Source organism: Rhinolophus sinicus, linkage group LG04 (genome assembly GCF_036562045.2).
Source record: "Rhinolophus sinicus isolate RSC01 linkage group LG04, ASM3656204v1, whole genome shotgun sequence".
Taxonomy (NCBI): domain Eukaryota; kingdom Metazoa; phylum Chordata; class Mammalia; order Chiroptera; family Rhinolophidae; genus Rhinolophus; species Rhinolophus sinicus.
In genome coordinates, this window is record NC_133754.1 from 52,167,662 (window position 1) to 52,181,064 (window position 13,403).

The 13,403-nt window shown below is 36.3% G+C and overlaps 1 protein-coding gene across 4 annotated transcripts in view; it reads left to right on the forward strand.

Moving 5' to 3' along the window:
- Nucleotides 1-13,403, forward strand: part of MYO16 (myosin XVI) — a 542,975-nt gene that overhangs the window by 443,846 nt on the left and 85,726 nt on the right. For all 4 annotated transcript variants that reach the window (XM_074329517.1, XM_074329516.1, XM_019731063.2 and 1 more), the window contains one exon: nucleotides 186-288. In XM_074329517.1, coding sequence (XP_074185618.1) covers nucleotides 186-288 — 103 coding nt within the window. The remainder of the gene's footprint in view (nucleotides 1-185; nucleotides 289-13,403) is intronic.

Here is a 13,403-nt window from a genome sequence, read left to right on the forward strand (position 1 = left end):
TGTAAAAGAGGTGTTATTTCAGTTGCCTGTTAAATGCACAATGGATGGAGTATTGGGGGACTCATGGAATAAATTAAGAACAGGGGAAAATTTAAGAAACAGTGTAACAAAGACAACTCTGTTGAATATAGTCATTTGCTTGACGAATTCAGTCATCGTTTTCATGTCCCTGCTGCTCTTTACAGGTATAAGCCACTGGCGGATACACTCCCTGGCGAGAAGAAGAAATTGTCTGCTGAGGAGAAATGTCGACTTGTTCTGCAGCAGTGTAAATTACAAGGCTGGCAGGTTAGTGACCTACAAGCTACTAACATACCAGTTTAGGATTTTAAATAAGTGAGCTGACTCATTGTGGGGAGCCACCAGAGTCTCACTGGCAAAAACAAATTGCTTTGATGTGTTTGGCAAGGCGAGACACTAAGTGTATTCCCTGGAAACACATCAGTCTGACTCCCCGGTTTTAGCAACACGCAGCAAATGCTGAGGGACGCCAAGGAGCTCCTTTTCCTGTGCTGACAAGAAGTTCCTTCGTGAAGCCCCACTCTCTGGCCCATGTGCACGCAGATTCAGACGTTGTCGGTAAAGCCTTTTGCATGATCTGAAAGGTTGCAGACGCCGGAACAACCCAGCAGTGAGGACTGAGCATTGATTTCATTGGCTCCTTGCTGGTATCTCACAAGCGTGCTTTAGATCCACACTTCCCAGGCTCGTCAAGTCCTGCGTAGGCTCCTTTTTTCTGTTTCTCCTTGCACTGCTTGTCACCTACCACACACTGAAAATGTCACTGTCCTTTCAATGTCCTTTAATGGCAAAATCTTCATAATTGGAAACACTTAATTATGTCCTGTGATCTCTTTGGTTGGCAGAGCCCAGGGACCCCTGAAGGAATAGCTGGAATTCCAAAAGGAGAAAGTAACTGACACAGAATAACACAGGAAGTGCGTCACAAAAACAGCAGGGCACAGCTTTAGACTTTGTTTAATACCTTAAGCAATGTCAGTGTGCCATTTGTGACTAGTGATCGGGAGAGGAGGTTTGAAACTTAAAAACTATTGAGAAGGTAATATTGGAGCAATAATGGGAAACAGAATGAAGGCCAGGAATTATTGGAAGTTGCTACCTATGAAACAACTGAAAGTGCTTGGGTGGCAAAGGGCTTGGTGGCAAATAGCTTTGGCAAAACATAACAACTGGTGGGAAGCAGATATAAACCTCATTTTGAAAAAATGGTAGGGAGAACATCTGTACGTGAAAATATATAATAATTGATGAGACCAAAAACAAGGTATTTACTTCAAAAATGACATGAACAGAAGGTTCAGAATGTTTCTGAACGTGGCCAAGGCTAGGCAAACAGGTAGAGAATACTGGCTGACATTAGCACAGCGATTCCTCTATGACAAGGAACTCAGAACCTAGAATTTTATCACTGATGAATAATGATTTGTCTGTGCCACCCAATCTTTTACCCCTTTCCTTTTTTTTTTTTTTTTTTTTTTTTTTGACTAATAACGGAGTTGAACTTTAAATAGCAGTCTGAAGGAGGAAGCTTACACAATCTGTAGTAGTCATGAATGCACGGATGTGCCAAAAGATTGGATAAAAAAAGAAGGAGGAAGAAAGAATTACTAACACAGAATGATGTCAGCTAATCACTCTGAAGTCAATGACATAAGATGTGGGGGACACATATAGAATTGTTTTTCAAGTTTGTAGGTAACAAGTCATTTCAACTGAATCATTGCGGGAATTTTTAAGTAAGTCTTTGGATAGTAGTGATTCATGAAGAAGTAAACACTAAGATTTTCTTGTATTTTTTTAAGAATATTCACATATAAGAATAATTTATAAAAATTAATATTGAGAAAAAAACTTGAGTGGTAGATAAAATGAGGGAGTCAGGAATAATTATTCCACTAAGTGACTGGCGGTAACCACACACCTGACTAGCCATCGGTTTTGACACACCTGTGTAGTGTATGAGGTCAACTGTGCAAGAAGACTGGAGGACAAACTGGTGCACGCTGGCAGCCATCATTCCTTCCACATGTCTGTGGATGTTAGGATACTTGAAATTGTGACTGAGGATGGCATTAAATTGAAACACACTTTGGGATTTGAAATTGTGCATCAAAATAAAAAATAGGAAAGAGCCCCCATTTCATTGCACTACTCCATTTCCCCTCACTCCTTAAAAAAAGAGCCTAAAAATATGGGGTGGGGGGGGAAGAAAAAGAAATTGATTCATTCTCTGAGCATGTTTGCTTATGTTGAATAGCAAAAGACTGCTTTATTGAATAATTAGAAAAGACTGCTTTCTTCAGCTTCTCTAAAATGTAATACCTTGTGTACTTTATCATATAAAACAAATCATTCACTTCACAGAAGTAAAGCTTATTCATATTTCACCTTTATGCTAGAGAGCAAAATTCATATATTATATCTAATATTATATATTTATATTATATATATTACATAAATATAAATTATAGAAATATACATATATATATATATATATGTATATTTATATAATCATTTATGCTTGACCTGGAAAGTCAGACTTCTGAGTTTCAAAAACAAAGCATTTGTTCGAAATGTGTTGATAGTTGCAGGAAGAGTTACTATCCCTCTCTTCCTGGTGATTAATCAGGACGAGGATTAAATTGGCGCTGTCTGAAGCAGCAATGAGGTCCTAATGGATGATTATTGTATCTGTAGCATGATTCCCAAATTGCTAAGAGTTACAATGTACGTTTCTATTAAATAGTCATTGTTCATCCTTTGTCTCTGAATGGTTAGCATGAATTAATAGTTATACTTTTCCCTATTTTTAGAAGTAACACTAGAATATAGAATTGATTGGAGTTATCTTTTACTGTGTGAAGCTGTATAGAGTATTAGCTAGAAATTCAATTCTCTTAACTAAAACTATGATCTTTTCATCATTGCTCTCATGGGTCTTGAAGATCTTATGAGATTTCTTCATGTCTCCTTGATATTAATCAGACCCTGTTCAGTACAGCCTCTGAGTCACCAGTGCAGGATTCTAAATCCATAGTTTTCACACTTTGGTACATTGTAACAATTGCATAAATGGTGGTGAACACCAGCATTTCCTTCTGTTTCAGATGAGGATAGAGACATCTGACCTGCAGCGCTGTTGCATTTGTTTATCGATCCATATGTTTTATTTATTCCTTACATAGTTAGGGGTTTGGAGTCAGTGTGTGAGGCAGTGGGATTTTTAATATTTCATAAATAATGATTCTTCTAAAGAATGTTTCAACTATTCAGTTTTTTGCTTTATTTGATTTAAGCCTAACAACAACTATGCAGAAAAAGGGAAGTAGTCAGGCTGAACAGTTAATGACCTCATTTTAAATATGAGGAAATAGAGTTTTAGAGATCAGCATAATGATCAAAATATTAGGTGTAGTTAATATTTAGTTTCAGTGGAAAGGCCACTTTGCTGAGACCAGCATCTAGGTCTTGCTATGCTCTGTTCTTTCCACTGCATTTAACTCGATCTATATCTTTTAATGTAACCATCTAACGTCCTCTTATTCAGATAACAACTTGAAAGGCATAGGCTATACATCACAGTTTGAGCTTTGATCAAAGGCATTTATATATTCCTTTATTACTCGGAGTAGATTGCTTCTTGTAGTTAGTGTCTTTTTTTATGTTTATAATTCACCCAGTAGATGAAGGAAAAACAAGCGGACTGCTTCCCGGATTCTGATCAGAATCTTTCATACCCAAACTGTCAGCCAGAGGACCCTTCAATAGCACAGCACTTTTAGACTCTAGCTTCTAACTGCATCTTGGAAAGAAAAGGAGAAAGAGAAAGACGAAAGGGGTAGAAAGAAAATAAGAAGAACTGGAATCAAGTAAAGAAGTGTTTGACTTTATACAGTGTTTACTATCAGTTCTAGTCCCGAGAGCTGAGACGTGAGGCTACCCAGGCTGTCCAGGGGAAGTTTCAGGGCTGGGAGACAATTCATGGGTGGTGCTGGGTGGCGTGTGAGTCAGGATAATACTTGCTTCCAATTCACTACTTGAGCAAAGACAATTTGAGAACAGCCTTATTCAACTGTTTTGGTTAACCCATCCGGCGTGCTAGTCTGCCATGCTTTGCTCACTAACCACACAGCTTCCCTCACCTCGCTGCAGCATACATACACTCCCTCTTCTCAGCTTTATTTTTATTCCTTAGATTGCAAATCTTCTACAAAGTCGTTGATTGTTTCTCTTCCACTAGCATGTAAGCTGCATCAGAAAGGATTTGTGTCTGTCCATTTACTACTATACCTCCAGCATAGGGGACAGAGAAAGACGCACAGTAGATACTTCATGCACACATGCTGGGCCAATAAATGAGCCTTGGTCAATAAGGACTTACTAAACCGTACCATATATTTTATATGAATAAATAGACATATAAGAAATCTAGAACAATTCACAACAAAAAGCTAACAATTACTTTGAGATAACAGTTAAATGGAATGTTAGCTTATATCTATGTTTACAAGGTACATGTGTGCATGCATTACTTCTGTAATTAAAAATTATTTTTAAAATTTGTAACCACTACGTAAATACAATTCAAGAATATATAGGGTCAAATTAATTACTTTAAGCATTTGTGAAAAAGAAAACATAACTCACACTGACTGTGTTTTGCTTTAAAGCATTTTTTGCTTTCAAATAATAATTAACCATACTAATTATACATTTTACACCACTAGCCCTTACTTCTTGAAGGAACATTCAGCCTTCTTTTACATGGTTTGAACTGGTAACCACAAGTTTTCGCAAACTCACTCATGTTATTATTCCCTTAACACACTCGACATCGCTGCTTTTACATAAGTTGGCTTTATTTTGAAAAAAAAGTGGAAAAAAAATCAGTGTGTAGTGGTGGCTGAAAATGAGTCCTCCTCGGTGGCGGTTTCTTGTTCACATGTCCGATGAAATGGCATATTTAAAAAATAGGGTCAGAGCTTTGTCCTGATTTCAAAGCAGAATTTCAGTAAGTTGTTTAAAGAGGGATGGAAAGTTCTTGAAATGACCTGAGTAGACTCTACATGACTAACTTCCAGTACTGTTTTTTGTCTCACCAGATATATTTTTCTTTACAAAACAACGAATCTGTGGATTACTTTATTTGTGGAAAAAATCCAAATAGTTCGAATTAAGTCATAGTTTGAAAACAAGTTAAATTAAGCCCCTGGTTATTAATCTCCTATTTGGTTTCTTTTTAATTATTCTAAATATTTTATTTATCTAAATTTATATTTTCAGTTCAGTCCTACTTTAAGGTAACTTTGAAAGTAATCCCTCCAGAACTATGTACATTTCATCAAACACTTTCCACCCTGATTTCCCCAAGCCACAGAGAAGTGACTGGCAGGCATTTCGGGCCATGTGGAACATGCTTGCTTTGCCATGTTATGTCATTTATGTAAAGTGAAAACTTTTGAAACTAATTCTAAGTGGAAAAATAAATGGTATAATCTGATTTTCACACATTTTATATGAATCAACTGGTTAGAGGATGCTTTCTTCTGTGTAGTTATTTGAATGCTATATTCATTTAAAGCCATCTGGAGGGATGACGAACGGAGAAACAAATCTGTCAGAGTCAGTTCATGCAATGCCAGGGGTGCCGCTTCAGAACACAGACACTCACAGAGCTCAGGAAACGTCAGGATTGGGGAACAGGCTGGCCCCATGTAGGGACTCGTTCACAGCCATCCGTTCCATTGTCATTTCAAACAGATTTCTTGAATTTTGGGGTGGGGGAAGCTTTGTGGACAGGCAAAGAAGAATGTCTTGCATTGTTCCTTTGAAGCAGGTGCTCGTGAGATCTTCTACTGGAAATTGAGGAAGGAGAAATTTATATTATAGCCTGAGAGAGATTTTACATCTCCTCTAACATTTTAAGGATGAGGAGTCAGACATAGGGAGACTTTTCAGTAACTTATTCAAGATTATATACACAGGAAGTAAGAAATGAAATTAGAACTTCATCTCAACTACCCTTGTGATATGATGCTTACTTATGTGTGTCTGTGTGCGTGTGTGTGTGTGTGTGTGTGTGTGTGTGTGTGTGTGTGGAGAGACAGAGAGAGACACTGAGACTGAAAAAATAAATAACAGAGTGCTCATAAAGACAAATCCCAAATTTTAGAGAAATCTATTTTTTCTATTTGTGTTCATTCACTAACGAAAAATTACAATCATTTCTTTATCATCTTCTAATATATTTTTCAAAGAATAGCCTAGATTTCATTGTGTCTATAAAATATATGGTCTTTGAAGGATTCATTCTTACAGCGCTGAGAATTGCAAGATTAACATTTTCCTATACCATTAAATAAAATCAGTTGGATGAAAGATTTATTATTTCATTAATCTAAAATAGTACAGTGGAGAAAAGATAATAAAAGTAAGAGCAAGAAATTGTTAAAGTTTTAAGCACTCTTCACTTTTTTCACATCTTCTAAGATAAGACAATTGTATCAGGACCCTTGGCTCTTATTAGTACAGTAACTTAATGGTTTATAACCTTTGTTTTATTACTGAAGGAGCACTTCATAAATCAACTATAAGTACAAGTGAGAAAAGAGCCTATGAAATTATTCTTTCTCTCATATTCCTCTCTTCCTCTGGAATTAGTAATGTTGCGAATAGTAGACATTAGGGATCCAGGAGTATCTCTTGGTACTATGTGCATTATAACTGGGGATGACTATAAATATGCACATTCATACACATACACATATGTATGAACACATTTTTGTTATGAAAGTAGCTTTCATTTTTTATAAGAAACTTGGAAAATAGAGAAAAATAAAGAAGAAAATGCAGATCACCCACGATCTATCTAGAGACAACCACTCCAAATGTTTTGGGTGTATTGACTCACTCAGTTTTTAAAAATAATATTACAGATGTTTGATTCTTGGTCAGTATGTAGGACCAAGTGGCTGATCACTCTGAACTTTATGAAGACAAATATACACCTCTATTTTTCTTACGTTTTCACACGTGATGTGTGTGTGTGTGTGTGTGTGTGTGTGTGTGTGTGTGTTTGTGTGTGTGTATGTTTCACTGTTATGTCTCTACAGGGCCTGGCACAGAGTAGACACTCAGCCAATATTTGTTACATGAATGAATAAACGAACCTCCTACTTATTATCACATTTTGTCTTTGGAAATGCAGGTATCCACAATCAAGCCTTGCTAACATGTGTGATAGTTTCTCCCTTTCAAGTAATTTTATATTTTTCCTTGAAACTTCATATACTCATATACTCAGCAAAAGGCTGAGTATAATATCTGGCACTTAACAATTGCTAAGTAAAAAGTGGCTATGCCTATTACTAATCCAACTTTCAGCTTTTAGAAATCAGTCTTATTTTCTCTAACTTCAGTTTGAATGATTGAATCAACAAGCATTTATTGAGTGCCATTTATGTCCCTGAAGTTGCACAAGGCAATTGTGGTGCAATATGAAGAAAGAATGACATGTCTCTCTTTCACAGAGCTTATCGTCTAGTGGGGTCGGGGTAGGACCATGAACAGTAAACTGATAAATAATTACAGGTTAGTATACGTGCTGGGGGGGGGGAACCAGCAAGGACACAGTGACAGTGAGTCAAAGGGGCCGTAGTTTATATAGGGCAATGGTCATGAAGGGTATCTCCAAGAAGGACACATGTAGGCTGCGATGGGAAGGATACAAAGGACCCAGTCCCATAACAGGACAGGGAAGCAGGGTCTAGAGGCAGGAATAGTGTGTGCCAAGACCCTGAGGGAAAGGCAGCCTGAGAGAACTGGTGAGAGCAGGATGGCAGGAACACTGAGAACTGAGAAGAGGTCCTATGCTGTATAACAGTATTTCTTCACCTTTATTTTTTTGTATTGCCCCACTAAGGAGAACAATTAATGAGAGAATTACTAAGGAACTAGTACTGGATGGGGAGAATCTTAGTTATTAAAATGGTTTGTGGTCCTTCACTAGTTAATCCTCCTCATCAATATGTGTCTCTTAACAACTACTAAAAAAATGGTGGTTCTTCAACAAGCCCTTATTAAGCACCTATTGTATGCCACAAACCTTGCAATAGCTAAGGTAGGTTTGTTTGTTTGTTTGTTGTTTATTGCCCATCCAGAACCAGTTTCGCCTTCTGTGGCCAGAATCATCACGTTAAGAATAAATGATTAGAGGCAAACAGGGGCCAGAGCCTCTGTGAATGATGGGACTTATGTGAGTCAAAGCACAACGTTCTATTTTAAGTTCATTGTGAAGCCATCAATAGCTTTAAAGAGGGTGGTAACATGATCTGATGTATGCTTTAAACGTGAAAAAGATATATTGTTGGAGACACTAGAGCTGGGAAACGAGTTAACAAACTAATGTAGTAACCCACACACGATAGCATGATGGTCCATAGCACAAAGAGGGTCAGTGAGGCAGAGAAGGGACAAGTGAGGTTGTCACACGGGCCTTCAATAAATAGGCCTATTAAACTGTTGATTTGAAGAGTGAAAGCTCCTTTAAAACCAAAATATGAATCTAGGTCAGGAACATGCTCAAGCTCTTATTAACAGGTATGCATTCGCTACACAAAATATGTGCAGAACACTAAATGATGGAAAAGACCTGGCCCTTTAGAAGTTGAAAGCAGAAGATAGTTCGCGAAAATAAATGCAGATGAGTCTCAAAGCAAATATGAACACACCACAGGGCAAATATTTGGAAAATTAGGAAAGCTATGTATTTTTTAATATCTAAAAATACTCTTAAGGGGGAACAACATAGATGCCCAGAATGAAATGCTGTAAGTATTCATATTTTAGGAAATAAAGAAAACATCAAAATACATCGAGGGCAGAAGGTCAGCAGGTGCTGGTGGTGGAAGGGCTCCCAGCATATGTGTCTATCCCGCCCCAGTGAGTACGATGGGCTGTGATTGTGTTTATGCTGCCGTGAATCATTTATAACATATACATTCCATGGATGGGGCAAGTAATTATTATTGACATTATTGAGGCCATTTTGTTAAGAAGAAAGACTACAAGTGCTTCTTAAAGGAATATATTAACTTCTCCAGTGCACTTTCTTCTTTGAATTTGAAGCTAATCAGTTTTATTTGGGTTTGGCTTGGATTTGCTTTTCACAATGTGTCACTTTGGGAGAGAATTGTTTTTTTAAACGCTCTTGAGCTTATTGATATGATTTCCATAATGAAATAATATATAGCATCACATAGTGAGCAATTCACTAGTAAGCTCAAAATAGTCATTTTTATTCATCACTGCTTGTTGTACAGGTCATACTGTTCTAGGTGAGAGTAATTAATTTTTCTTAACCTGTAATTATATGTAATTCAAGCCAAACCACCTTCTTCAAATACCAGAAGATACAGTACTCTATTAGATGTGTATGGCTATAATTATCTTTTCTATGTTGAAGTTAAACTTCAAGAATATTCTATTTATAACAAAGAGAACTTGTATTTTAGTATAAATGTATCCTTTGAGGATGTTTAAAAGTACATTCAGAGCCAAGCTGAACATTAGAGTACTTCTATTTAGTCGTTTTTCAAAGCTACCATGAAAACACAAAATATTGAAGTATTAATAATAAATTATGCACAAACAAAATAATGGTCATCCTGAGAAACTTAATGAATTAAAGAAGCAAATGGGGGAAATATACGAATTCAGCCTTGAAAAAAATGAATGTTACTTAAATGCTTTTTTAAAATGAACTTCTTGAAAGGATAGATGGTATTCTGTTCATCCCTGTAGTCTTAGAGCCTGGCACAGTGCCTGGTATCAGGAAGGCCCTTGACAAATGTTTGATTTATGGGTGGATAGGTGGATAGATGGATGGGTCTGTGAGTGGGTGAGTGGGTGGAGGGATGGATGAATGGATGGATGGATGAGGAATCAATGGATAGGACAGACACATGATAGGTTCAATGGATGATTAAATGTGAGACAAGGAAAATCAGGAAAGATACAAGATACAGTGCACTTGAGAGCTACGTGAAAATGATATAGAACCAGGAACGAATGAGGGACTGTTCATAGCATGCATGTGGAAAAGTTAGGGCTTGGGGTCCTGGTTCTATTTGGAAGAAATTACCTAATAGGTACAGAAAGTGCTTTGCATGGTAATAGTAGAAATGATAGTATTTGAGATGGGAACAGTGACATTCTCAGATCAGCAAAAAGGAAAACAAGTCTGATGGCAGAGTGACAGAGACATCAAATTACATAAAAGAAAGAGTGTATTGTTCATATCATCATCAATAAAGCTGTTTGAAAAACTGGGAACAGATTTACACGATAAGGCACTTTATAAATACCAGGGCTTTTTTTGGAATGCTATTATAATGAAAGAAAATGACTATTTTTTTTATCTTTATTAAATTTATTGGGATGACATTGGTTAGTGAAATTATGTAGTTTTCAAGTATACATTTCTATAATGCATCATCTATCTATATTGCATTGTGTGTTCACCACCCAGAGAAGATGACTACTTTTAATGAGATATGATCTTATATATCTCGTTTTTAAATGGGAAGTGTTTATTAGAATAATGCTAATATTTTTTAGAGCAAGAGAGATTAAAATTTTTAAAGATCAACTTTGTTTCACTAATAATGAAAATAAAGCATTTTGCAGCAAAATATAAGCATTCACAATAAACTGTTTCTCATTAAAATAAAATCTGTAGTAATTATTAATAAAAACATTGCAATAATTAGAGGTGTAGGTATAAAAGAATCTAAGATAACACTGAGAACAACAGTAGCATCATTCAGTAAGAACTCTGTGCGTTAGGATGCTGTAGGCCCTTGATAGTAACTGCAGAAGTTCCACAGTGGTTTTCTGCTCTCAGGAACATGTAGGAAGTTAAAATAATAGTAAATAGCATGTCTTTTAGAGGAGTAAAGAGTGTTAGCTCTTCAGAGATGAATAAACGTCATATGATGGAGGGCTTTTAATGCTAAACCCAGAAGTAGGCATTTTCACTTACAGGAAGTATAGAATCATTGAAGGTTTATGGAAGATTGATAAATTGGAGGTAGTAGGCGAGTGAATTGAAAAGCCGGTAAAGTATTAGAGGACGAGGTGCATTTTAGATTTGGGTTTGCAATAATCTTATACCAAAAGTGGGTTGGCACCAAAAGTAGAAATTTAACATCACTATTTCTTGAACCACATTAGATGTAATTTGTATAAAATGAATCAATTTAAATAGCACAACCAGATTTAATTTTTAAGATTTCATTATAGTAAATGATTTTTTAAAAATATCTGAGTTCATATTGTATGTAACTAATGTCCATTAAAATCACTTTCTTTGAAATTCTTTCTCCGTTTTATTATTCTATTGACATTCATCTCTTTCACCTTAACATATGTAACTTATGACCTTTATATTTTTCCAACATTATCCTAGCCCATGAATATTTCACATCAAGTTGAATATTCAGACAGGTATACAAATAATGACAAAACTAGGAATTCAGTGGTATTATAGAGATATATACAAGATACATCACTGACATAGATATACTATAATAATGAATTCATTATTATATGGCACATGCTAGACTGAGAGTTCACCAAGTCATCTGTGTTTTAAAGGATGAATAGGAGCTTATCCAGTCGATGATTTAGAGAAAAGAATTGAAGAAAAAAGAAATAGGATCTGGTAAGCCGGAGGAGAAAAACAACTTCCCATTTTGGAACAGCAAGCAATATGCTATAGTTTGAGAATAAACAAGAATGCTTTGAAAAAGAACCATGCTATAGAAAATCTAATCAATATTAAAAGTTTGAACATTATCCTGAAAATTATGACCTGCAGTGAAATCATTTTAAGCACAAAAGTAATGAGATCAATGTTTAGAAAGATTATTCTGGAGTGAGAGGTGGTCGCATGGGGATGTCCCTAAAGAGGCAAAGCCAGTAATGTGCACCTCCTGTGGGATCCTGAGGTTGCCATAGAAACAGAGCATAGGCCCCTCTACCCCTCCACCACCTCTGTGCTGAAGCTTGGCCACCCTCCCCTTTCTACCTCTATGATTGGAAGCAGGAATCAATGATGAGAAGAAGGAAGAGGTAGAGGAGGAGGAGGAGGAGAAAGTGAAGGAGGAGGAGGAGAAGAAGATCTTCACAGGTTCCCTCAATATCTCTCTCTAGTACAGCCTCCAGGCCACCTACACTCCATTGCAACTGCTGTTCCAGCAGTTGTCTGTGCTCCTGCAGCCTGCGCCTCTAAAAACGTCCCTGAAAACCGTAGCAGTAATTAAAGCTTTTGAAGTCATCAATGACAATTTTGTTTAATTTTTTTTAATGTGTTATTTCAAAAAAATAATGGTTTTCTAATAAAAATACCGATGACTGTAATTCACAGATGGTTTACTTTTACAGGAGTCAGAATGACATTAATATTTCAATCTCAGATCAGGACCCTCTGCATCTAGGGAGTACACAGGGAGAGGGCTCAGTGGGAGAACATTTCAATCTCTCCTTTTCTCTGGTTGTGACAAATATCATTTTATAAGAAAATGCAACCAAAATCAAGAATGTAGGTGATCAGAACATTTGATTTCCTTCGGATGAATTCTATTTTGTTGGATTTGATATAGAACTCTAAGGCACTGATACAGCGTAATTTTATATGACTACATTCCACAGAAAAATTAAAATAGCCAACATTTTTCTCCTAGTCCGCATCATTAATAGACAATATAAATTCCTGCAGATTTAGAATTCATGTGTTGTTGCCTGGGTTTTCCTGATAAAGATTCCTAGATTTATACCCTACTAACCCTTAGCATTGGTAATAACAGAGGACTTAAGGACTAAAATTCATTAAAAATAGTTTCTAAGGAAGAAATCCAAAATACTACTAAAGGGCTAATTTTATTCTTTCAGGAGAGAAACGTTAACTACAAACATAACATCACTAAAAGACCAACAAAGTCAAACAAATGTTAATATTTTCAGTGACCATCTCCAAATATTGTCAATCCACAAATAAGTTATATGGTAAAAAAAAAATGAATGAATGAATGAATGAATGAATGAATGAATGAATAATAAGTAATGAACCAGTCCTTTGGATAACTGTAAAGTATACCAAATAGCTGAATGAAGAACTTTTTAAATTATCTGAATGTGGTGGCAGCACAATACTCAGTCATTTCCACAAAGTCTTTAGCTATGTCTTAGCAGGATACTTGCAATGTAGATTCAGATTTTTATTCTCTCCTCCTCCCACTGAATCAGAAACTCAGAAGCCCTGCTCATTTTCAGAGCCCTTGGTTTTACCTCTGCAGGGAGAATTTTCATGGACATGACTACAC